At 40.7% G+C, this 26,020-nt stretch overlaps 4 protein-coding genes across 5 annotated transcripts; 2 read left to right on the top strand and 2 right to left on the bottom strand.

Annotated features, from left to right (window-relative positions):
* Positions 1 to 18: 18 nt before the first annotated feature.
* Positions 19 to 3,633, bottom strand: dnase1l1l (deoxyribonuclease I-like 1-like). Its single transcript, XM_031726350.2, has 10 exons — positions 3,577 to 3,633; positions 2,047 to 2,184; positions 1,822 to 1,968; positions 1,647 to 1,735; positions 1,480 to 1,566; positions 1,271 to 1,389; positions 675 to 787; positions 388 to 545; positions 212 to 308; positions 19 to 125 (listed from the first exon to the last, which is right to left on the bottom strand). Exons 1-10 carry the CDS (start codon positions 3,631 to 3,633, stop codon positions 45 to 47), a joined length of 1,086 nt encoding a protein of 361 aa, XP_031582210.2. The 3' UTR covers positions 19 to 44.
* Positions 3,634 to 3,954: 321 nt separating this feature from the next.
* Positions 3,955 to 9,610, bottom strand: LOC116309778 (TRAF3-interacting JNK-activating modulator). Its single transcript, XM_031726472.2, has 14 exons — positions 9,434 to 9,610; positions 8,449 to 8,859; positions 8,197 to 8,341; positions 7,983 to 8,100; positions 7,842 to 7,869; positions 7,586 to 7,615; positions 7,008 to 7,103; positions 6,318 to 6,389; positions 5,925 to 6,065; positions 5,625 to 5,762; positions 5,399 to 5,534; positions 5,170 to 5,315; positions 4,743 to 4,859; positions 3,955 to 4,473 (listed from the first exon to the last, which is right to left on the bottom strand). Exons 2-14 carry the CDS (start codon positions 8,824 to 8,826, stop codon positions 4,273 to 4,275), a joined length of 1,746 nt encoding a protein of 581 aa, XP_031582332.1. The 5' UTR covers positions 8,827 to 8,859; positions 9,434 to 9,610; the 3' UTR covers positions 3,955 to 4,272.
* A 519-nt stretch (positions 9,611 to 10,129) lies between these two features.
* On the top strand, positions 10,130 to 15,232 carry atp5pb (ATP synthase peripheral stalk-membrane subunit b). The gene is made up of 7 exons (XM_031726462.2): positions 10,130 to 10,277; positions 10,886 to 10,922; positions 11,026 to 11,171; positions 11,630 to 11,793; positions 11,955 to 12,080; positions 14,522 to 14,701; positions 14,974 to 15,232. The coding sequence occupies exons 1-7, from the start codon at positions 10,250 to 10,252 to the stop codon at positions 15,049 to 15,051; spliced, it is 759 nt and encodes a 252-aa protein (XP_031582322.1). The 5' UTR covers positions 10,130 to 10,249; the 3' UTR covers positions 15,052 to 15,232.
* A 165-nt stretch (positions 15,233 to 15,397) lies between these two features.
* Positions 15,398 to 25,875, top strand: eps8l3b (EPS8-like 3b). 2 transcript variants are annotated; one of them, XM_031726351.2, is made up of 20 exons: positions 15,398 to 15,640; positions 16,359 to 16,457; positions 16,714 to 16,826; positions 16,912 to 16,976; positions 17,076 to 17,234; positions 18,910 to 19,059; positions 19,150 to 19,235; positions 19,344 to 19,468; positions 19,646 to 19,767; positions 19,865 to 20,000; positions 20,108 to 20,193; positions 20,302 to 20,376; positions 20,466 to 20,611; positions 21,816 to 21,987; positions 22,458 to 22,501; positions 22,625 to 22,718; positions 23,342 to 23,458; positions 24,359 to 24,459; positions 24,555 to 24,687; positions 24,768 to 25,875. In XM_031726351.2, exons 2-20 carry the CDS (start codon positions 16,420 to 16,422, stop codon positions 24,807 to 24,809), a joined length of 2,004 nt encoding a protein of 667 aa, XP_031582211.2. In that variant the 5' UTR covers positions 15,398 to 15,640; positions 16,359 to 16,419; the 3' UTR covers positions 24,810 to 25,875. The 2 variants fall into 2 exon arrangements, with proteins under 2 accessions (XP_031582211.2, XP_039460142.1); XM_039604208.1 differs by having other exon boundaries at positions 15,399 to 15,640; positions 16,359 to 16,432.
* Positions 25,876 to 26,020: the final 145 nt, after the last annotated feature.

The following is a 26,020-nucleotide window of genomic DNA, read 5'->3' as shown; positions in this document are numbered from 1 at the left end:
CAATTAAAATCAAGCAAAAAACTGCAAAAACATTAGTGATTGGTTTACAGCTCATGGCGGAGGAAGTAGCGGTGGTTGGTCTTCAGGTCAACTTCTACAGGAAAATGGTCGCTGACCTCAAGAGCCTAAAGCGTCATCAAAAGAACAGAATAAAAGTTGAAGTTAGGTCAGAAAATGAACTCGAGGGAGGTGTTTCTTTTGAGAGGTTTACCTCTGCCTCAGTTAGATGGAAATGCTCTTTAAAGTTGAAGGGCTGAGCTGAAGCTGGGACTACACTGGAAACAACCTCCCGTCCGTGCACGATGATCCTGTTTCAGAATGAGGAAGCTTTATAGTTGGGCATAAGAAACTCCAATATGTCTGCACCAACTCACTGTAGACACTGACCTGTCGTAGGCACAGTGCGTCTTCTCCCTGACGGTGGTGTCTTGCTCGTCTCCGATTAGCCAGTGAAATTTGGGGTCACTCCTCAAGCGCATGACTCTCCATCCTTTGGCGGTGATGTAGCTGCACCCGGCATTCAGGTCACCTAAAATGATCACATTCTGAAAGCACGCCAATAAAGGGAAGTTAAAAAAAATCATGAAAATTCTTACGAACAACATGATGAGGAACCAAGATCTTACTAAAGAAAGCAAAAGGGATTTAAAATGAAACGATGTGTTTCAACCTACATCTGTCTTCCACTTCTTGTAAATCCTTTTAAAGATGGCGTACAGTTCATCGATCTCCTTCATGGCCGTTTTCGGACTGGTGTGCTGCCCTATCAGGACAAAATCCTTCACCACTGAAAATAAAACACGTCACAAAGCACAGTCTGACTGTGTGTCTCTCATTCAGACCTCCAAATTCAACAAAGGTGCAATTTCTCTGTGACGTTTATGGCTGCATGAACTTGACCAGGGTGAGCTTTAGTAGCAGCACGATTGTTTACAGTGTAACAAGATTCATATGTGATGTGGCTTTGGGTGGGTCTTGTGCTAGTTTGACACATGAACAAAAGGTCAGTCTTATGTTTTGGCCTACAAGGTTATAACCCAACACTAACAGTCTGTGACACCTCTGAAACCGTGGCTCATCATTAACATTGTTGTGAAGCAAATAATTAGAAAGCAAAAATCATTTAGAAGCCAGACAACCTAATCATAAATCATTCAGTCGTTTAGATTTGCCCACAGAAACGATTCTGGATGACAAGTCAGAATCATTTTTTATTTTTGCCAGCACAAAGCTGTTTGAAGTTTCATGTTTTTCCCCCTTTTAACCTTACATGTAGTAGGAGAGTGAAAGTGGACGATGAAGGGCCCTCTGGAGAAAACATCAGTTTCATTCATCCCCTTTCCTTCGAGTTTAGGGTACTCATAATGCTCTTTGACCTTCAGCACACTCCTGTAGGTCATGGGAGAGGAAGCACACTAGGTTTAGCATGATCATATAAAGAAACGGCTCAAATGCAATGGGAAATACAGCATGAATTACCTGTAAATGTAGACATACTGCTCCTTATAGGTCTTCCTCCCGAGCCTTTCGCTTTCCACGTAAGAGTAGGGGTTGGATTTGTCAAACCTGGTTAGAAAATAACATTCAAATTAAAGCTGGTCAGTATTATTAAATGGCACAGAAGATTCACCACATAAGCCTTGTACCTGTTAAGATCCTTAACCAAAGCTTGTATTACTTCTCCTTTAGAGTCTCGGACCTCCTGAATGAGACACAAGTCACACCGAGAAAGAATCTTGGGAGGAAAAGCAGAAAAAAAGATTCAACAGTTGTCCACTTTGTTCAACTATCAATCTAGATGTTTTTGTAGACACAGAGTACCTTTAGCAGAATCCCCATAACCTTCTTGTTGTTTGCCTTGGATTCTCCAAAGCTCTGAATATTAAAAGCACAGATTTTGAGGGACGACGTGACATCCAGCAAACACAGCCCAACAACAAACAGCAGCCCTGAGGTCCTCATCGTGCTCTGCAAGCACAAAGAAAGTTTGCAAGAGCCCCACTTGTCATGTTTTAAAGTACGCTACAGAAATCCTCAGCCCCTTACCTTCAGTGCGTTTGTCACCGGGAGACTGATCTCAGGCCAGCAAAGAGCCATCTCTTCAGTGACCACAGGAACATACAGGTAGATGTGGGCGGGGGAGACAGGGGCTGCAGATGTGTGGTGGATGTGCTGTGTCAGTGCCTATTGAGAATGGAGCTGTATCTGGAACAGTTAAAAGCACCGTAATGAACAATGACTCCATCCAACTCAGAGAGCTCAGCTCTGAGTGCGTTTTGTCTCTAAGTTTGAGCGTAATCAGACAATGGATGCGGTCATGTGCCACGTCCGTCCGCTTCATGAACATGTGTGTAGAATATGCTACAAATCCTCCTGTCAGTTTGGCAGCTGGTAACTACCACACGGTGCTGTTAAAAAGAACATTCTGATGACTGGTGCAGTCTTTACTGTGATGCCTCTGCCAGTGTGAGGCAGTGTGTCTCTTACACCTATCAGAATGCAACAGCTTTATCTTTAGACAGTGTTTTCCTTTTTCTTTTGGGGCCTACAGATGAAATCCGTATAGAGTGCCGCTAAAATGGGATAAGCATTCTTAAAAATAGCACAAAGAAAACAGTTTATGTACTTTTTGTATGTATGTGTTGTTACATTTTAACATTGTTTTGGACGGATTTATAAAATCATTTTTTTTTTCTCTAACATGATGCTTTTTATAAATTAAACAACCTGAGAATCTTAAATTGTTTTACAACATTACACATCAATAATGACGACCCAGTATTTTATATAAATAATGTAGCTGGGAGAGTTCATTTTGCTGCGGAGTGAATACTTACATACTTGCACTCTCTGGCCACTTTATTAGGTACACATTGCTAATACTGGGTTGGACCTTCTCTTCTGTTTAGATCTGTAGTAATTCTTCACGGCACAGATTCAACAAGGTGCTGGAAACATTCCTCAGAAACATGATGACATCAACATTTGTTGGCTGTACACGCATGATGTGAATCACAAGTTCCACCATGTCCCAGTTGTGACTGTGGAGCTTGGTGACGCTGACTTCTCGTATGTTCAGAGATGCTCTCCTGCATACCTTGGTTGTGTGCAGGAAAATCCCAGTAGATAAATGGTGTCTGAAGTACTCAGACCAGCCCATCTCGCACCAACAACCATGCCACAAAGTCACTTAAGCCACTTTCTTTGACATTGTGATGCTCGGTTTGAACTTCAGCTGGTTGCCTTGACCATGCCTGCATGCCTGAATGCATTCAGTGGCTACCATGTGACTGATGTATTACTACACGTGAGTTGGAAGATTAGATATTTGAATTAATGTGCAGTGGAACAAGTGTACCTAATAAAGTGGCCAGTGAGAGTATATACCTAATGAATGAATATGCTCTTAATTAAGATCTGATGGTGTTACTCTCAGTAAACTGAAGGACCTTAAATGTCCTGCTGGATATATTAATTTAAAAAATAAACTTTAATGAAAATTGTAGTTTACTTATTCTCATTGCTGTCAAAATAGAAATGACGCTCATTCCACTGACACACAGGTATGAAACTCACACTCCTGTCATCCTCTATTATCTCAAACTGGTTATAATCTGGCACCAGTGACGCCATCAAAAATAGCTTACATTCTGGTTAACCACCTCTTCTCTCTCAAACCTACCAAACACAAAAAAGCTTGTGCTTTCTCTGAACAACAAAGTCTAATCTTCAGTTTCAGTTTCTTGTATCTAAGGGACGCTACAATAAAGAGACAAAAATAATTCCTGTTAGTAATTCATATAATATCTCTCTCTGTCTGGACAGTTTAATGTGTCAGTTTAATGTATCGTGATTTACATTTGCCCTTTCTTGGTGTTGTTTTGTAGCACACTGCATCTCATTCTATATAGGCTGTCACATGTTTCAGTAATTCAAGACTAAATAAATCAGTCATTTACAGTATAAAAGACCATTTTTATTTCCCGCTGTTCTTATAGTTAAACTCACAGTTTCTTAAAATGCTAACAACATTTTCCAACAGTTTGGGAAAATTTAAAACAAGCATTGCTGAGTTTCTTTTCTCGTATTGGAACTTTTTGCTCACTTGTCCCCGACACCAACCCGACGCAATCTCACAAACATCACACAAACACTGAGTTCCAAGTCGAAACAGATTTTAAATACAAAAATGTCAACAAACTACATTCTATATAAATGTAATTTTGACATAAAGCAACAAAATGTCAACAAAAAACAAGATTCGGAGCAATGTCATATTGGTCTGAAGCAGCCCGAGTGTCGAGGTGAGGCCATTTCCATGAGATAATCTTCAATACGTGTCTCTATGTCTGAGTAAAGGTCCTCAACTTGCTCCCTGAAAGGCGGATGCCACAGCCACAGCATTACAACCACTGCTACAGCGAGGAGTAAAAGGAAGAACAAGCACAGCTTCCACCAGGATCCACACGGTGTCTAAACAGGAAGAAAAGAAATAATTTAGTCAGGTGGATATTAAATCATCAGCAGGCAATGATAACTCATGTGCATGAGCAGCTGCTCAGCTGGTTACTGCAGGGCAGCTGAAGCAAACTGATAGTGTTGAAAAGCATAGTGGGGCAGAGTGTTAGGATTATGTGGTGGTTTAATTACTGGCTGATAATATAAAGGCAATGAGAGCTTTTGAGTGCTGCAAGGGCATTAAGTCTCCCTTAAATGATCTCACACACACACACTCTACTCACTGGTCCCCTGCGGCGGTGGCTGAGCTGCCGGAGTTCGTCTCTGCACTGCGACAGCCGGGCCTGGCTGGACTGACACTCCTGCTCCATAGCGTGCAGCTCTGCCTGCAGCTCCTCACACTGCACACACACAATAAGGAGCGTGAACATGCAGAAATGCTCAAAATACACTCTAAATGCTGGTGATCCTCAGACAGGCACGTTTCAAAATGTACTTGCATGTGTGTTAGCAGTGTGGTTGGAATGCAAACATACTGCACAAGATTACCTTGTATAAAGGACAAAAACAAATAATTGGGGTAATATTTTTACCTGCGCCCGTTAGTGACTTTGTGAAACACCTAGCTGGGACATTCCTTGTGTGGCAAGCTTGGATTAAAGCGTCAGACTTGTGAATGAGCTACAGTTTATTGTAATGTCCATGTTTTACCTCTCTCTCTTTGAGCTGGAGTTTCTCCTGTGTGTGGCGGAGCTGGTCCTCCAGCTGAGAGTCTCTCCTCACCGTCAGCCGAGGCTCAGGTTCCTGTGACGCCAGACACTCCTGCATCATGAAGTCTTGACTCTCCTCTTCGCCATCTAGGAAACCGAAAGTTTCATAAAGATATTGAATGTGCACTGTTTAACAATAATCATAAAAATCACCAAATGTTATGTCTTGCCTCTGAGTTGCTGGATTTCTTCCCTTAGGGTCTGGTTGTCTTCCTCCAGCAGACAAATGTTGTACTGTAGGTCCTGCTTTTCTTGTCTTAATGACAGCATCTCATCTCTCAGCTCAAGCTCTCTGGCTCTGCACAGCTGATAATTCAAGAAATAAATTAACATTTTTAACATTTATATTTAAGCTTTTGACTGCTCATTCATGCACGTTGTCACAACCTAACATACCTCCACTTGGCTGTGCAGCTGTTGCAGCTGTTCGTTACTGAGGTGCTGGCTCTCCCTGAGTTTTCCAGAGCTCAGCTTCAGCTCCTCATGAAGACTCTGCCACTTCAGGGCCTCTGCCTTTGCTGTAATTAGCGCTTCCTGTTGACACAAAATAAAAATCATCTGCAATACTCAAAATTAGGAAACTTGCTTCCAGGTCACCAGATGCTGAGTCTATCAGTTGAAAAGCAAACAAACTGAAACCTCAGTGACATTTATGTCTTTTCTTTGTGGTAAAATAGAGAAAAAAAGATGTTTGACCTGCAGAGTCTCAGCCTTGCTGAGGGCCTCAGTTTTCTCCTGTGTGGCCTTCTGCAGGGCAATCAAGGCCTTCTCTTCATATACCATCCTCTGCTTTTCCATCTGTACCACCAGTTTCTTTACACCATCTTTTGGAAACTTCTGCAGGGACACAACACTGCTGAGTTAGTTATTAACACCCAGTGAGATCCAGATGAAAACCACAGAGACTCACACTTAAGATGCTACGCTATCACCCCGTGACAGAATAATGCCAGAACAAAGCTAGTTACTGGAAAGAGTAAATGTCTGACTTCTTGGAAAGCAAATAAATAATAACAGCCGCAACAAATCGCCACCAAGATTTTGTAAAAATTAGTGTGGTTGCTTTTTTACAGACAAAATGACACTCACCTGCAGACAAGCTTGCAGCTGCGCCTCCAAAGCCTTGATCTTGTTTCTCAGCAGATCTTCACTGCAGCGAGACTGTGTGGGTTAGAGAGGAAATGAATGACTGTCACGCTCTAACCTGCAGATGGAAAATTAATGGTTCATGTGCCAAAAAGCTGTGACAGCACGTTGTTTCTCCGAACGCAGGTGCATAAGGGGAACTCGAAGCAGCAGTGAGCCTCAAGGGAGATGCAACACACTTTGTTATAAGTGCAAAAAAAGACCCCTAATGATAACATACCTCAGTGAGAAACAACAGGTGGAAGACCTAAATAAATGAGACTGAATAAACTGTAGATCAGCTCAGCTGCTAAAACAAAATCTAAAGAGGAAACAAAACTAAAAACAATGACCTCAATATTTCCCTTTCATTCATTGCAACCAGAGTAGCTAAAAGAGATGTAAAGAGGATGCATAGCACCTTTAACAGCTACTGAGTGGCACACCCTTCCTGTATAAGAACGACAGCTTGCACTCGTCCTATGCAGTATAGAATTGCGCGGAAGCAGGAAGCTCCAAACCACAGACTGCACAGGCCTTCCTGACACAGCCGTAATATCAGCCAGTGCACCAGAGCAGAAAGAAAAACAGTGTGGCCTTATAAAGTGCGAAATACGTGTTATTCGATGCATGTAAACAGAGGGAGAGCCTTACTGTCCATATTTTGTTGGATGAGTTCACGAGGTTTGTCGTGCTCTCCTGGAGTTCAGCCAGCTTCTTCTTCATCACATCTTCTCTCCACAGAGCCTCCTGTCAAAAACCCAGCAGCAGCAGAAAGAGAGTTACACTAACGCACAGAGACAGTTTTCATCTGCTTTGAATGGACTGCACAGGTCATCAGGTCTTTAAGTAGCATCAGAGCACATTAATAAATGTATTACTAAATATTGAAAGCAGTAGTGATGAAAGATCAAATGTGATGAGAGCTTAACCGTTTAAAACCAAGTGTATTATATCTGATTAGTGAGTTTTTTGTGAGTTTTTCTTCCCCCCCAAAAATAAAATAAATTGCACTGTACAGTTTTAAGGAATAAATTGCAAAAATAAGTCTAATGTAGCTAATATGATGCAACGTTAATCTCATATATGCAAATTATTATTTCTTATTTCATCAGAAGGGCCACTAAACACAAAAATGTGACTTTTCTGGCATCTATTCCAAGGTTCAGGCTTTAAAGCCTTAAAGGATTCATGAGTCACAGGATGATTTTGGATAAATATTGTTTGCTTACCTGTAGGTAGTCAGCTAATTTCTGAATATCCTATTAGGAGAGAGATAAGAGACAGTAAAAACAGTAGAGCTTCATAATTAAAGAAAAAACCTTTGCATCAGATATTATATGTTTCCCCTCAGATTAGCCTAAACTTTATTTTGACTAATCATGTCATGTGACACCCGACCGTTACCCAAGCCCTCACCTGTGCCCTGTGCTCCCACGCCTTTTAATCTATCACTTAATTCTAAAACAGCAGAAGTGTGAAACTTACTGATTCTTTAACGGTGATGAGTCCGGACCTGCACAGAGGACAGTTTCTCATTAGAGAGAGAGGAGATCAGAGATGCCTTTTGCAGTAAAATCAAGGTTTAAAGATTAAACTGTTGCACGGGGAGAATTGAATGAGACTCACTCTGTCTGCACGCCGGTCTCTCTCAGTATCTTTTTCTGAAGAATGCTTTCAGTTTGCACAGATGATTTCTGGTAAATCTTCTCTGTTTTGATGAGTGTTTTTGTGGTTGTCTTTTGTGCTGTATGCGGAGAAAAACAAAGATAAATGTAAGGCATGATTCAACGGTCCCTGGTCAAAATGTTTTGCGCTTGGCACGATTTTTAATTCTTTTTACCATTTACACTCGTGTCCTTTTTATTAATACTTTTCACCCTGTGCTGCTCTGATTCCTTCACAGATGGCGTGGAGGTAGATGATTGCTTCTTTGCATGACTTTTGTCCTGCTTCATCACTGTTATCTGTTCTGACCACAATGAGGCCTGAGGGAATGAGAGGAGAGCGCCGGGGCAGGTATTATTCACAGCAGACCTACGAAGACATAAATCTGATCTGGTGATAAATGTGCCGAATTGACGCAATCTTTTACCCATGTGCTGGTGCTTGGATCACTGCTTATGCTGCTGTTTGGTGTCAAAACCGTGGGCGGATGTCCTTTAGCATTCTCCGTGTTTGTTGAGCTTGAACTGTAATATTTCATCGAAAATATCTGTGAGGGAGATTTTCTTCTCGATGAGCTTTCGCGCCACACAGGGCTCACCGATCTCCTCCTCAGAAACTCCAGCTGCCTCTTCTCTTTCAGTTCTTTCTTTATCTGCCAGGTGGTACTGTCTCTGGGAGGGCTGCGGCATGAAGTCACATTGTTACGTCCTCGCAGGTACTCACGCTTCTCTGCTCTGATGTCCAATATTCGGTCAAAGTGTTTCTCCGGCGAGAGTTGGAATCCACTGATGGCCAGGGCGTCCATGGCAGCTCCCCTGGCTGTTATGTCGCCTCAAGCCTGCGACGACAGCGTAGCTTATCAGGAAACTGGTTACAGTCATTCACAGTGATCAAATTCATGGCATGTTATTAGCTGAGTACTATCAAGTGATGTTGTGAGTAGCTAAAAAACAGCTTTCTTTTAAGTTGCAGAAACATTATGATGGCTTAAGATTATAAATGAAGAAACTCAAACTGCTACTAACTTTAAAGAAAAGGTGTGAAATGTAGCTTCCTACCAGGGTTGGTGTAAATGAGTATTTTTCAAGTATTTCTGACATTTTTATTCTGGAGAGACTTAAACAAGGAAAGTTATCTGTATCAGGAGGTCATGCTGCAAACTGATGTGAGCCGTACACATTAAAAGTAAACTGCCAAAAGTGCCTGATGTTTAGAAAGCTGTGTGTGTGGAGCAGAAGCAGTTGCAACAGTAGCTCTAGAAATACTAATGCAGAAGCTGAAACTTACAGGAGAAGCCCCTTAATTACAGGGTGAAGCGCTTCTCATCGATAGACTAGGCCCTGGCACCTGCAAGATGATAAAGCGAGGACAAACTGCTGCTTATTAAGCAGGAAACCATGGTTAAGCCTTACCTACTGAGCCATCTCATTCAGTGGGGAGAGCTCTTCATGAGGTAGTTGACAAGTCATCCATTTTCTCAGTCTTCTGAAATAGTGCCGGGTTTTTTTCTTGCCTCTGTTTCACATGTAGCTGTTTCTGTTGAGCATAGTTTTTACAGGAAGTGAAGAGAACCACAGCGTCATATGTTCCTCTATCTCACCAGCCACTCACACAAAACTGATGCCATACACGGGTGGGTCTCCAGATTACAGATAGACCCAACCAATTCCCCCTGTGTGCAGCCTGGGATAAAACACTTGGGAGAGAGGGGTGTGTGTGTGTGTGTCTTTGTGTGTGTGCTTTATTAGATTAGTATTTTTATTATTAAAACGAATTAGTGACCGATGCATGTGGGCTCCAACGCTTTCATCAGTTTTCTTGTGCATGCTTGTGTGTATGTAACAGTTAACTTACATAACAATAACTGTAAATAGCAGTTTGGCTTCATATTCTGTGTGGTGCCGTTTTTGTTTAAAGTTAACCACATTTTCAAGATGAATGAATCCAGAAAACTTGATCTTATCATCAAAAATAATACATTTTCTGCATTAACTCCTTAATCACTTATATTAATCCAAATTCAATTTCAGGGCAGTGTAAATGTGTGTCGTTCCACGCAGTGCCCTCTAGAGGGCGTCGACTCCACAAGCGCTTCTGTACTCTCGCGTTGTTTCACGAGGATTTCTCCTGTGTCCGCCATCCTTACGGCTCTTTGCAGAGAAGGGCACAGAGAGGCCGAAACAAGAGTGCCCCGGTGTTGCAGGAACTTGGTACTTCATCCTTCAGACATGCTGTCCAGGCTCGTTTTTGTCTCAGGTATGCATCAGAACAGCTTTTAAAATGATAATAAAGGCCACTTACTGCTGGTGCCGGCTGACTGTCAAGCAGGAGGCAGTAAAGTTTAAAGTGAGCTGAAGGGTAAAGTGAAGGCCGCACATTGAATGAGACATGCTAATGCTAACTGTCAGCACAGCTTCAAGCTGCTCGGAAATGATAGCAAGTTTATTGGGTGTAGATTTATATCAGACGTTATCAGAAGTAATCCTGGATATTTCAGTGTTTCTGTATTTTGTTGTTTTAATTGGTTGGTCACAGGCAAGTTAATCGAAGCTACGTTAGCTAACGTTAGCTCTGCACGCCTAAATGTCACCTTATTGACAGCTAGCATCGGTCGGCTTTCTGCCCTTTCTGCGATGTTTTATGGAAAAGTTTGTGTTTAATTTTGATCACCTCACAAACTGATAGCCCGAAGCCCATCAAATAGCTACCAATACTAAGTGTTATAGTTCTGTGTTGGACTGCTTGCTGTGTGTTTAAGGTGTACAAAATTTGAACGTTCATGTTTTCAGAAGATTGTTGTTAAATGTGTTTATTGAGAAAATAGTAAGCAAATTAACACTTGTACTTTTTTTTGTCGGTTTCAGCTAGTGCCCTGAAAAGCAGTGGCCCCATTGGAGCTGGGTATGTGTCTTTAACATTGTAGTGTTGAATGCGTGTGTTTTAATACCAATATTCAATAACATATCAGAAAGAAATGCTTGTTAATGGTGGTCTTCTCCCTCAGTGTGGTCCATGCATCTCGCTGTCTGCACACATCATCCCAGAGTCTGGCTCCGGTGCCTCCTCTGCCAGAGAAGGGAGGGAAGGTCCGCCATGGCTTCATCCCAGAGGAGTTATTCCAGCTGCTGTACCCCAAAACTGGAGTAACAGGTGTGCAGTCTTTAATCAAAAATTATAATTTAATATTAATTCATATGTTGCCTCAAAGAAAATATGTGAAAAGTCACAGAAAATTGATTCTGTGGACACAGTATTTTCACTATATCAACTGGATTGTTCATCCATCAAAGCATTTAACTTCTCTTTTTTCAAAACTGGTAAGTGGTTATGAGCTCTGTTTTTGTGAATGGATTCACAATAAGTATTTAAAAAAATAACCTGCAGCTTGATTTTTTTTATTCCTTTACAAAAAAATTAATCAACTAATCAAAAGCATGTAAGAACAAAAGTGAAAAACTGTTTTAGAAAATAAGTAGAACAATTACAAGTTTTTTCATAGATGGTTCTTAAGATTCTGTTTAAATATATCAACAGTCTCCAAAGATCTGAAGTCCAATGGAAGTTACACATCTCACTTTTACTTTGTATTACCCCTCTTCTCTCAATAGGACCCTACATGCTGGGTGCTGGCCTCCTCCTGTACATGCTTTCTAAGGAAATCTATGTCATCAACCATGAGACCTTCGCTGCTGCCTCCATAGGTGCTGTGATCATCTATGGTGTGAAGAAATTTGGGCCAAGTGTTGCAGCTTTTGCTGATAAACTGAATGAGGTAGGCTGGTAACCACTACTTTTTCTGTGGTTTCATATTCCTTTTGTCAAGTTTTATTTATTTATTTATTTTGTTCGGACAAGTGTACTGTACCAAAGGGCTTTTCTCTTGTGCACAACCTTTCCAATCACCCCAATATTTTCTGCTGCTTTTGTCTTCAGGAAAAAGTGGCCAAGGCTCAAGAGGTGAAGGACGTCGCCATGTCCAGCTTGGCTCAAGCCATTGAGGATGAGAAGAAGGAGCAGTGGCGAGTAGAAGGAAGGGCGATGCTCTTTGATGCCAAGAGAGTAAGCATCGCCATCCTTTCATTTCAGTTTTTATATTCCAGTATCGTAACTGCTAGGTATTCCAGTTAACATCATTTTGACAGCTGCCACCTTCAGCTCCAAGAGCAGAAGAGTTATAACCTTGTGTGGCTCTATAGTGTAGTGGTTAACACATTAGCCCTAAGCAGTCACCACAGCTGGTAGCGCCGTATGTTTGAGCAGATATTTTCACACCTGATGCTGTTTCTGATACGATCGCAAAGGGAAATCTCTTCTACTGGGATCAAACCAGGGAGATTCTGCTTCTTAGGCAAATTCATAAACAAGTACACCGTGCAGCTACTTTTCCATTAGTACCTACTCACGCTGGCTCGGCTCAGTGCGTTTTTTAGGGTTTTTCCATTAGGTCATAGTACCTGATACCGGGTACTTTTTTAGTACCTACTTGGCCGGGGCTCCAAGCGATCTGAAAATATGACGTCAACAGACTGCATGTCACCAACTGGCTAGTCCGTCACAAAAATCAAAACTGACATCTTTGAAACTCTGCAAGGGAAATGGCTACAAAAAACAATGCCGTGGTCCCCAAGTCTGACGAAAAGCCACTGACCAAGCAGCAGGTATCACATCACCTTCAGGTCCACCTTTCTTGTGGCGTTCGCGTGCGTACAAATGATGTCACGGGACGTTTAGCCGTGTTGCAGTAACAACACAGTGCATATAGGTGGTACTAGACAAGTACTAATGGCTAAAGAAGCTTTAATCTGCCACTGTCTACAACAGAGACTACGCCTAGTGATTTAAAAAAAAAAAAAAAGATTACCTCAATATTTATTTATTTTTTTGAACTTGATGATCGTGGCTTGACACATGACTAATGGTCATTTGCAACATTACTCTCGTCTTATTATACAGCGCTGCATTTCATTTTCAATGTCAATTTTTAAAATATGTTTTTCCATCAGTTTCTCTGATAATTTCTCTGATTGAAGTATGCAGTGCTCAGGCTGATGTAGCGTGGCGGAAGATTAAAATGATGCATCAAGAACCCGTTTGTGAGCGCACATTGATCCTGAAGCTAAAAACCTGGGTTAACAAAGAGCTTATACAGATTATCTGCGACTGGGTTTTAGGTTTTGTCAAGCGAGCTAACACAATGAAGGCCTGGCTGTGTTGAACTTTGTAGTGTACCCCACAGGACTCTGTGGGAGCCAAACTGTCTGTGGCAAGACTTATTTTTTTGTTAATGTGAGTTGTTCATCACTCTGGGTGGGTATACCAGTATTGATAATAACTGGGTACTTTCAAAATGACATTTTTCAGTTTAATGATACCACTGTTTGAAATATGCTGAATAATATGTAGGTAGGTTAGACTCTTTCGCCACCTTTTACTCTCATGCAATTTTAGTGTAATTAATTTGGCAACAAAAGGAAAAATAATTTGAGGCCATTCCCGGCTTATTATTCCATCCATCCATTTTCTGCCGCTTATTCAGTTTTGGGATGTGGGGGCAGCAGTCTGACAGAGATGCCCAGACTTCCTCCTCCAGCTCATTTGGTAGGATGTTGAGATGTGTCCAAACTCTTTGAGAGACATCTCTCCGATGTGTCTTGGGTCTTTCCTGGAGCCTCCTCCCTGTCGGACATGCTTGAAACACTTCACTTAGGAGGGTCCAGCAGGCGTTCTAGTCACATGCCTGAATCATCTAAGTTGGTTCCTTGTGATGTAGTGGAGTAGCATTTCTGCTCCCTCCTGAGTGACTGAGCTCATCACCCTATCTCTGAGAGAATCCAGCCACCCTTCAGAGGACGCTCATTCTTTCGGTCACTGTCCAAGTCTATTAGGCACAGGTGGGTGTAGGAACATGGACTGACCGGTAAATCAACTGTGTCATGTTAAGATGCTGGACCAGTAACCGTTAGTCCTGGGCCTAGCCTAATATGTATCTAATTTTAAACAATTTTTCAGCACGATTATTTATTTATTTATGTATTTATTTATTTGTTTGCCTCCTCCAGGAATAGTCTGTGAATAGAAAATGTGTAAATTGCTGAATACAACCACATGATGGTGCTCATTCTCACACTAATGGAGAATTTCCACTGGAAATAAACTGTCAGTATACAAATGTTGCCAGATTTTGGACTGACAGTACCATTTTAACATATATAGCTAAACTATATCTTGTATAGATGTCACAATAGAATGAATTTCAGTCTTTAGTCTGTATATAAATGCATTACAAATCTGACAGCCCTAATTTGTTTGGGACACAGCACTACATGTTTGAAGGCTGTCTGAACATGTCCCCACTGAAAACACATTTTTTACTTCAGTTATATCTTTTGTTAAAAGTTTTTTTTTATTATTATTATTATTTTGAAAAATTATCCCTAGAGCTGGAATTTCACATTAAAGCTGGTACAGTTAAACAATCCTATCTCCTGTTTTCCTCTCAGAACAACGTGGCCATGCTGTTGGAGACCAACTACAGGGAGAGGGTACATATGGTGACCAATGAGGTGAAGAGGCGCTTGGACTATCAGATTGCGCTGCAGGACCTCAACCGTAGGCTGGAGCAAGAGCACATGATTAACTGGGTGGAGAAGAGCGTCATCAGCAGCATCACACCCCAGCAGGTCAGTCTTTATTTTTCTTTTTTCTTTTCTTTATTTTCCAAGTCTTATATTTGGGCCGTGATGGTTTAGTTTGTCAGATATTTCATGTTTACTGATTTGCTTGTATTTGTTTTATATAGGCAAAGCTCGTGTTGGTAGAAGATTTAAAAATGTCAATGTTTAATCTTTAATTTGTTATATGCATATGTGCTTTTACTGTCTAATCAATTCACTTCTAGACCAACTCCTTGTATGTTTCAGAGTTTTAATATCTTTTTTGTTTTGTTTTTTAGGAGAAGGAGAGCATTGCCAAATGCATCACAGACCTGAAGGTGTTGGCCAAGGCCACTCAGGCCAAAGCTACAGCCTAAACTGTCATCGCTCAACAGAAGCCTCCTCTAGTCCCAGACTCATCGCCTGAAGACGAGACGTCACTTTTCTTTGCAGAATAAACTATTCTTTCTTTATAGATTGTCTCTGTCAGCGTCATGGGTGTGTACAGTATTTACACGTCGGCAGATGGTAAAATAAATGGTTCTCTTATCATCTTCAGCTGGTTGTCTTTCTTATTCAGAGTTTGCTCTATTTTGTGACATCACAGTTTTATATCCATGGTATGCTAGAGATAGTGGCACAAGAATAGGAACGCTTGAGACCTTTGATCCTCTTGTAGGAAGAGGAGGAGGCGCTATGAATAATTTCAAAACCTTTGGACTCATAATGTGCCACTACCTTTTTTCCATACTTCAAATACTTATCCCCAAGTGACAAATTGGGCCGGCCCTTGCGATCTGTCACTCCCATCACGTAGTTGCACTTTGATCCTGCTGCTTTCACGAGGAAGTTACGGAAATTTTCTCGAAGCTGTTTGTGAGGAACACACCCGCTATGAGAAGTCTTTGTGCCAAATTCGTTTGAAAGAAGGGAACGATGACACCGGAGCAGAGCTGAGGCTACAAGGTAAAACGGCATGCAGCAGTTATGTAAAGGTCAAGTGACAGGTTGTATAGAAAGTGGTTTAAAAAGGAAAAAGCTGCTGAGAGCAGCACTGTGTCCTGCTCTGAAATGCGACTTTGCTTTTACAGAAAGTGTGTAGTTGTTGCCATGAAAGCTCATCACCTTCAGTCATAGCTTAAGTTTCCATAACCAAATAAACTAGTCTCAACCACTCGATGTGTTTAGAAAATGTATATGTAGCTGCAATAACAAACTGTCATTTATACTCGTATCTAACACAAACACTGAGGCTGGTTTGTGTATTCATGAGTCTCCAAGATAAATTATTATTGAGCCTCTTTGCTAATTTAGTCCTTGGACTTAAAGCAGTTCTTGTAATTGATTAACTCGATATTAACCTCTAAGTGCTTGATTAGTAACTCTGCGTATATTCATATTTAATCTGTGTTTAATTTTTAATGAAAAAAAGCACTACCCATAATAAGATTATTATAAATAACAAGAAAACAGGCCTCGGTGGTGTCACTTGTATGGAAAAGCTTTGTTGTAGTTTTCAATGCTGAGCTCACCAGAAGCAATAAAAGCACACTGAACTGAGGAAGTGTTTCTTTGCTTATCAAATCAATTTTTTAAGTGCTAAGAAGAAAGCTTTTGCTCCAAGCTGTGAGAATCTGAAAACATTCAAACTGAGTAAACAAATCATTTTGTGTGTTTCTTACAGGTTCTAGTGGTTTCTGTGTGATTCCTCCCAGACTAAAGTTTAAAGCCGGGGTAGACTGAAGATGTTTGGAAACGGTGCCCCCTTTTCCTATTTCCCAAAGTTGGTCGATTTAATTTTCCTTTTCAGGTTCACTAGTTATGTATTAATATGCTATAAGAAGCTGATTTGAGGTGTTTCTGATACATACCCGTTCACACCCTTGCATAATAAAACACCACAGTGCCATAGTAACCCTGAAGCTTCCTTGAGCTGTGGACTGCGGATAGCTTATCTTCATATCACTGAGCTTTGACTGAGCCGATTTTATGGAGGTGGAAGGAAACTGAATGTTAAGGAAACTTCTATTCTTCTTCAGGGGCTTCACATCGGAGGACCTCCCTCCGAGGCGGGCTTTCCAACAAGATGAAATCAGGGAGAATCCGCTGAGGAGAAGTGACTCAACCAGACCCAGTGGAAGATCTATTTACAGTATGTCCAGGCATTACAACACCTCATATCTAGGTATACATATTTTATGATGATATTGCAAAAAATCAAATGTTCTTTACATCAGTGCAGAGAAAGGAGTACTCGGAGACACTGAGCAAAAATCCTGACAACATCAATGTCAGAGTGGAGGTAAATCAGTATAAACTACATCATCATGGAGACATACACGTTACTAACAGTACAACATTTAGCTCTCATCATCACTGACCCTCCTAATTGAACCCACAGCATCTGTTCACCTGTGAGATGGATGGCCAGGAGGTGAAGACGGTGGACGACTGCGTGGCTAAGCTCAAGAACCTGGATGCCAAAGGTCGTCTGTGGCCTCAGGAGATGATCATGGAGGTTCAGGGACCTTATCTTCTGCTCAGTGACATTGAGACCAAAGTAGGTTCATCACTTATAGAAGAACAATGAAATGTCTGGATGGGACAATATAGTACGATTGTTGGACAGAGATGCAATTTTTAGAGAGTTAAACCCTTAAGATGTGATTGAAGTGCGGACTTTCGGTTTTAATTGAGGGGGTTTAAAAAAATTGCATTGATTGTTTGGGAACTACAGATATTTTTGTGTATGGTTTTCAAAGGCTCAATATGAGTTGGACAAACTAGTATAACTGTAAATATAAGGATTGTTTTTAATACTTTGCAGTCAGTGAATCACTAAAGTGTAGAACTCATGGACATCATCAAACGTTGTTTAAGCTGCTGCTTGTTTGTGGGTCTCTGCCTTCAGTTTTGTTTTTAGTGACTGAAAAGCTGGTCAGTTGAAGTCAAAGAATATTATATTTTCCTCTCTTGGTTTGCTTTGGGTCTTTATCCATTTGCACTGTGAAGCGCTGTCCAATCAACAGTTTTGCAGCATTTGGCTGAATCTGAGCAGAAAGCATAGCTCTGTACACTTCACAGTTCACCCTGATACTTCTATCATCAATAAACACTAGTCTATTGTTGAGGGATCCACTGGCAGCCATACATGTTCATGCCATAGCATTGCCTCCATCATGTTTAACAGATGTGTTATGCTTCGATCATGAGCTGTTTCTCTGTTTTTCTCTGTTTCATCTGTCCAAAGATTTTTTTCAGAGCTGTGCAAGCTCTTTAAGATGTTTTCCGGCAAAGTTTAATCTGACCTTCCTGTTCTTAAATGTAACCAGTGGTTTTGTATGCTAAAATTATTAAGACATCAATTAACTGTTGCTAAACCAGATTGTTGTGGCCACTACTAAAGTTGTTGCTGTCTCTGATGATTGCTTTACTTTGTTATGTGAGCTTAATGATGGCCTCCCACATTTACATTGATTCATAATTAAAACGACAGTGAAAAGCTATAAAACACAAATTCATCCCTTTGAATGAACTTGAGATATTATGTCTGCTTCATTTGTCATTAACTAACATGGGAGCAGGCCTCACCTGTTAGCTGTCCAATTAACTTTGGGCCTCTGCAAATGGGGGACTGTGTGAAGTAATTCCTAAATAGTTTATGCAGCACTTTTGTTAAACCTCTTGAATTAAAGTGGAAAATCTGCACAATCACAACTTTATTGATTTAAAATCCGCTGTGGTGATACACAGCAGCAATAATGCAAAATTGTGTCTGTGCAGGAAGTGAAATGGTATAGTAATGTTACTTCATTGTCTCAGTTTTTTAGTAAAATTATGTAACTTACTGTCTGGGATTTGATGCCACTATTTAATGTTATTGTTCCACTTCATCCCAAAGGTTCCTGATGGGCTTGAGATTAAGGTTAACGGATACATCACTTTCTTCAACAAAACTAAATATAATTCTGTGCTGTAGCATTAACATTTCCCATACCAAAGAGTATATAAAAGTGCAACCAGGTGAAGCAAAACCACTGCACAACCATAACTGTTTAAAGTGCTAAGCTGTGTGTGAGAAAAATTCTCTAATTATGAAATGGAAACATCTGAAAAACATGTAAAATATGTATGAGCAAAATTAAATCCCAGACCATTTTTAAAATTCCCCTTTTCTCTCTTTTTAAAGACTTTGAGTGTTGGCTATTAACGTTCAATTGATCTGATTTTGACAGACAGAACTGGACTCGGTACCATTGAGCTGTATCGTGCAAATCAAAGCTGTGCTGGACAGCTGCGACTTTAACTCTCTGCTGGCGATAACTGTGCAGGAACGCAGCAAACGCAACCGCCAGTGCTTCATGTTCCAGTGTGAGGAGACAGGGGTGAGTCAACTTTGACCTCCTCAAAGTCGCCAGAGAGCTGATGATAATTGTAACGGTGATGTCGATTTTTCTTCCTGTTTGCTCTATCAGGCCGAACTGATCAAGAGCGACCTGGATAAGGCAGTCCAAAGAGGAGGTGGTAATCTGGACCAACAGAGAGAGCCTCCGGATGTCAGGTAGGGTGTTAAAAACCCCCAAAAACATGAGTAAGATTTAATTACAAGGAAGCAGAAAGGACAAATGTGGAAATTAAACAGTACATTCATTAATCTTTTTTTTTTCAGGAATGAATTTGAACCCATGACACAACATAGACCGGGAAGTTTCCGTCAGGCTGCGCCCCCTCCTATGCAGGAAGAGTGGAGACCTCCAACCCCAGACTTCATGGCCCCATCGTGGCGAGAGCCGGGTACAGTGGAAACATAAAGAAATTATCATTATTATCCAAGAGAAATTCACTGCGACTGACTTGCACTTTTTAAATTTCTTCTCTGCAAATAAGCAATAAACTCACTATCCTTAGTATTCCTAGTTTAAGTCACACCAGCTTCAGTTGAAATTTTTTCCTCTCTTTGTTGCAATGCAGATCACATGCCTTCCTCACGTCCCTATAGTCCGCAAGTAGAACCAATGAACAATTTAGACCTGTATGACATGCAGAGCAACCCAGAGATGGACCGTGATAAGATGGAGTCACAGAGGAACACGGTCAGTGCTGTGAAAACTTCTGTATTTTCTATGAATTATTGAATCTTCCTGTGGAATTATCTTATCTTGAGAGTTTCATATAATGCTTTTTTTTTAGGACATTTTGAACCATGTTTTAAATGATCTGGAGATCTTCATGGGCAAAGTTACTGCTGCAGTAAACACACCTGCACAGCAGGAGGACATGGGCAAGAAGAAGAAGAAGACAAAGAAGAAGAAAAGCAAGAAAAATGGTAATAGCCTTCATCAGTCTATATTTTTCACAAAGAAGTAACCTAGGAAGGATAACCTCCTATAGATACAGGCAGTTTAATAAGTGGTTAATGTGATTGCTTATCAGAGCCCTCGGGACCACCCCTCAATCTGCCTTCTTTGGATGAATATGCCTTCTGTCTTCAGAAAGTCAAATATGGATTCAATCTGCTGGTAAGTCCTTGAGTTCAGTCTCTGCACATTATTTTAATTTGTCTAAATGCTTACAGTTGTGACTAAAAGCACTGGTGTGGGACTGAAAGAGTCGTTATCATATTACAGGCCCAGCTGGACGGCATACTGGTCAATCCTTCTGCTCCTGAGTTTGTCCACGTGCTGTTCTCGATTTTAAACATGGTAAGCTCCTCCTCACTACTACTACAACTGCTGCTATATAATGCATAGTGCTTGTTTGGTTATAACTAGATTCTTTCTTTTTTCCACAGATAGTTCCTCATTATCCGTTTGAACTGCCTCCCAGTGTGGTCTCCCCCTTGCTGACAGACGCCGCTATAGGCCTGCTAGAGCGAAACGTCAGCCCGGAGGAGAACCAGTTGTGGATGTCTCTGGGAGAGTGTTGGAACATCCCCAGGTGAGGCAGCTTTAACAGTCCTCTAACACTTTTACAAGACTTTTTATCAAGCTTTGAAAGTTCTCATATATAGCCCTTTAACTTTAACTACACCTATACCTGCCCCGGCACACCCTAACTCATTGTGGGCCGTGTCTGTTTGCATATGCTGCATTCAAATTGATACCTGTGTAAAAATGGTCCAAAAAGTGTTTTATTTGGAATAACCAATGTAAAACATAGAAATACTAAGAAAGAATCATTCCTTGTTCTTGTTTTCTGAATGACTCATGGATTCATTGTTAGAGAGTAGACAATAAAAGAAGAGCTTTATGGTTGCTAAGTTGTGGAAGAAAACTCGGACTCTGTGTTTATGCTCATCTGGAAGGACACCTGCAGCTGAGAATCATGTTCAAAGTTCAACGACCTCTTTAACATTCACAGCGGAAGACTTGAGGGATTGTTGTGCAACTTTTTGTTTACCAGTGTTTTAACCACAGGCTTGACATTTATTATAAATGAGAAATGGTTTACAAATATTTAAAGATTACTATTAGTCTGACTACACTTAGCCAAATGCCCCACACACAACCCAAAGGTTCTCTATTATTTATTTATTTATTTACTGCTGATTTATGCACTATGAATAAATAAGTAATAATTAATAGAAATAATTCTATATTATGGTAAACAAGGAGAACACAGTATGAAAAAAGAACATTGCATTCATGAAGCTGTATTTTAAAACATGGATTTGAGCTTTACAGTTGTTGCTGGAGCCAAAAGCGACCATACTTGGCCAAGAAAGTATAGTACTATTTTTGTTAAGTTATCAACTTCATCTATAAACTAAGACAGACACCTGCTAATTAGTGGTGATCAATATCCAACTATAAAACGAACATTTTAATTCACCAAAACTGGAGCGCAGACTTCTTGTAGTACAAATAAACAAACAAAAAACATTTTGTTTTTTTGTCAGCTAATTGTAATGAAAATTATTTAAAAGGCACCACCAACACAAACATGTTTGAGAGGCCCGGTTCAGTTGGAACTGGCTGACAAACGACACAGTTGTGTCAGATGGTTAATAAAAATAAAATAAATAAGCCCTGTATAAAAAAGTAGCTAGTGCAACCTAATTTTTTCTACCAGGTTGTATAAGTGTTATTTTCATGGTTGAAGTTGTGCATTTTATAATTCCTGCCCTCCGTTTCACTTACAGGTCTCGATGGCCGGACAATAACGTCCCAGATTACATCCCAGAGTTCTATGATGGCTGGCAGCCCCCTCCGCCCCCTCCTATACCATCCCCGTCGCCTTTTCAGAACGGTCCACTGAGCAGAAGCAACAGCCAACGCTTCCCAGGCAGACCGACGCTGCGGCAGCCAGACGAGGTACGAACATATACTGACCCACTGTTTCTTCCTTAACAATAAAGCTCATCAAACAGTGTAGCATACCTGGGTGTGAGTATTGCAGCAGTCATGCCCTTTAAAACTTCTTTTTGTTTCCGTGCTGATGCTTAATTGTTATGCTGTAGCCTCAGCTGCTCTAGCAATTGGTTTGGTAATGTGTTTATAGCCTTTTAATGGTGATAGCGGGTACCTGCCATGCTGTGGCTTATTTTTTCCCCATGTGGTAGATTAGCAGGTAAGCATTTGTTTTGCTTACCTGAGTTGCTATCTCTCCTAAACCAATTGCAGTATCTCCACTAAGTGGTTGTTTGAATTGTAGTCAGTGCTGCCATCTGGCACTCAGCACCTTTAAATCTACATTTTCATGGCAACAGAAAAACAATATCGCCAGGGAGGCCATCATCAAGAGGTTTTTCAGTTAATCATGGTGTATTTTATGACTTTTACAGCCTATGGGCAACACTCCATGGGGTTCACCACCTCCACCAGCACTGTAAGTGTTGTTACACAGCAGTAAATATGGCTTAATGATCACATTTCTTCAGTATACCCTGCACTTTTTCTCCGATTTAATGCACTGCTAATACGACGTGTATTTCATCTGCTGCTCTTTCAGCTCCAATGAACCACCCCAGAGCATGCGTGTCATTTACAACTTCATGGCGAGAAACAACCAAGAGCTGAGTGTTATGAAGGGCGAGGTGGTTGAGGTGAGATCACAAATATTATTCAACAACTGTAAACACCAGATTTATTCTTACCTTGTCCAACACAGTATAAGGATTGTCTCTAGCTTTAAATAAAAGCAGGATCTGTAGTGTTTATCCGATGTAGACTGTTTTACATCATCGAAATGTAAGAAAATAGAGTAAAAAGCAAACCTTCATTTACCAGGACTGGATGAGTCTTTTGTTTTAGGAATACACTGTCACTCTGAGGGGATCTGGATTATCAGATATCATTAGCAATGTAATGTAACAGTAATTTTGGGCATTGTAAACTTAGATAAAACTTAAATTAAAAACGTGCTGTAGACAACTTTTTCCAGCTCCAAAAGAAGAAAAAGGGGAACTGCAGATCTTTTCAATTCCTTCCAGCCTTTCAGCCAGTGTGTCACATCATGTATTCATATTTTCCAACCAGTATTGTAACTATTGTGAACCTTATAGAGGAAATTAAAACGCAAAACTAGACAAGAGTCTGAAATAACTCTAGCAAACACTCCAGCTGCAGCACAGAATGACTGACGGATAAGGTTAATATTTCTTTAAACTTCTAGTTTCATTGCCAACATCCAAAGTATTTGAGATATTTGGATTTGGATCTTTCACAGGTGATCCAGAAAACAAAGCAGTGGTGGCTTGTTCGTAACTCGCGTAACCAGGAAGGACATATTCCTCAGAATGTTTTGGAGCCGTTAGGGAACCCCGGACCCATGGACGATCTACCGGTGAGCTGAGCCGCAAGCAACCTGGGAACCCATCAACAATTATCTGATGGTTTCCATAGGACGACTTTTCATAACTGTTCTGTTTTTCTTTTCTTATGAATATGGATAAATGTTAAATAAGGGCAAAGGTTAATGTCATGTGGTTTCAAGATTTTGGCAAATGCTTTTACTCTTTGGCTCTCCACACTGTTTACTTGCATGCAGCCAAACAGCTGCTCAAATAGATAGACAGATATATACTTTATTGATCCCACAAGGGAAATTGATTTGTTACAGCAGCATGACAAAGAGTATAAATAGTACAGCCTACAATAAACAACAAATAAACAACACAGTTAAAAATAAAAGTGCGACAGGCGGCTAGTAAGGGTCTTATACTATGAGATAGTGCAGGAATTTATAAATTTACAACACTGATAAACAACAAGAAAAAGTCAAATTAAGTCAGTTAAAAAGGCTGAATCAGTCTGAGGTAGAAGGAGCTCTGCTGCCTCATGAGTGTGGAGTGGGTGTGATGGGTTGTCCATGATGCTCACGGACTCAAACGCCTCCACATTCTGACCAATGATGCTTCCAGCCTTCTGGATTAGTTTGTTGATCCTGCTGGCATCTCTGGCAGTGATGCTTCCCCACCCAGCAGATAACAGCAAAACAGATGGCGCTCGAAAGGATCTCCAACATGTTGCTGCAAACATTAATTGATCTGAGCTTCCCTAGAAAATAGAGCAATGTGGTTTTCCATCATTGTTCAAATACTACCGGCCAAAAAGAAACCAGAAGGCCTCATGCCAAAAAATACCTTGTGCCTTGCGTTCAGATTGGGCGTATTCATAAGCATGTACATATATAAATATGTTTGCTCATAAACAGACTTCACATTTGATATTTTCTTCATTTCAGCCTCCCTTCCAGCGAGATCCTCGCGGCTCTGTCTCCCTGGACAAGTTCTCCTCATCTGCAGAGGTGCAAGCCTGGCTTGAGTACAAAGGCTTCTCTAAAATGTGAGTAGCATTCTCCACGGAGTAACAGACAAGTTCATGTTTGCACTCTAAATAACACTTGCATTTAATGTCATTTTATTTCTTCTCTTGTACAGCACTGTCAGGAGCCTCGGGGTGCTGAATGGACAACAGCTTCTGGGAATGAATAAACAAGAAATAAGGACTGTGTGTCCAGAGGAGGGAGGCAAAGTCTTCTTCCAGCTGCAGGCTGTTAAGTCAGCAATTGCAGTAAGTAAATTTGTCATAATACGCACACACGCACAGTTAAATGTTAGCATGTAAGTAATAATTCATCCTGTCTCCTGCAGCTGGCCAGTGAACCGTCAGGCATGTACAACGGCCGCTACTAACGACCTGCGTCACCGCGCCGGCCCTTCAGATGTTTCTCATGTGTGCAATTAAGGGTGTTGAATTTAAACTGTCTGAAATGATTTCGCTACTTTTCCATATATTAAACTGTAACTAATGTTGATTTGTCGTTTGAAGTGGCAAACTCGAAGATTTTAATTTTCAATGAACATGTGCAGTGCTCGCCATCAAAGGTAAAAGTCCATTGATGGAATGGTGGGGACAGAACTCAGAAGCAAAGGTGGATGTCAGAGACAGTGGGGGTTTATCTGCAAACTGTTATCTGAACTGGTGACATCATTCTGAGGCAATGGAGGAATGTGATACCATCTGTGTGGTTACTGTTTGCCTAGCAACAAGTCCAAAGTGGACTGGAAAAAATGCTCGTGGAGACAAATGAAGAACAGAGGTTTGGAGTTGTCTTTTCAGGAAACTGGACAATGCAATGGAGAATTTAGCCCATGATGAGCCTACTGATTAAAACAATGCAACATTAATATATTTGCAGGATTAAAAACATTGTTTTTGGTGGTGATCTTCCTTAATAGAACACTGTATTAAATTACTATTAATTTTAGTTAAGCATTTTCTACTGCTGCAGCTTTGCATGAAAAGAATTTAACTGGTAAAACAGTCAGCCTATAATTTTCTGCTACTATTCACCAAAAAAACAAACCAAAAAAAGCCAAGAAGTAATTTTCATCCATATCGAACTGTTAAATGAAGAGCTGCACACCTCTTCAGCCAGGAAACCATTTGCTTTCACTGCACCCTGCTGTTCACAGACTCATACTGTGCAGCATAAAGTCAGATCACAGCTACTTACAAAATGATGGACCAGTTTATTCAGTTATTTCCTGACCAGTAAGCACAGCTGCTGCCTGAAGTATACGAGTTTGCCACTTTCAAAGGAAACGTCTATATATTGTAAAACGCATCAATGACAGCAATTAATTGTCAGTTACTCAAATATTATTTTATGCCGTAATCTTGTTTTTCTGTGCTTCCAGTAATTTCAACATTGTATAGTTTTCCTTGATGAAATAAAACAAGTACGTATGTAAACAATGGCTTGATCCAGCATTTGCCTCATTAACCGTGTCGTGTGTGATCAACAAAAACATGAGAAACAAATGTGTGTTTTGTATTTTCTGCTCATGTGCTGCATAAAATTATATCTGCTATATTTTTGCATTGCTTGCTATATGTGAAA

The sequence above is a fragment of the Oreochromis aureus genome, linkage group 20 (assembly GCF_013358895.1).
Source record: "Oreochromis aureus strain Israel breed Guangdong linkage group 20, ZZ_aureus, whole genome shotgun sequence".
NCBI lineage: Eukaryota > Metazoa > Chordata > Actinopteri > Cichliformes > Cichlidae > Oreochromis > Oreochromis aureus.
Note: the sequence above shows the minus strand (reverse complement) of the source record. Positions and strands in the feature narration are given on the sequence as shown.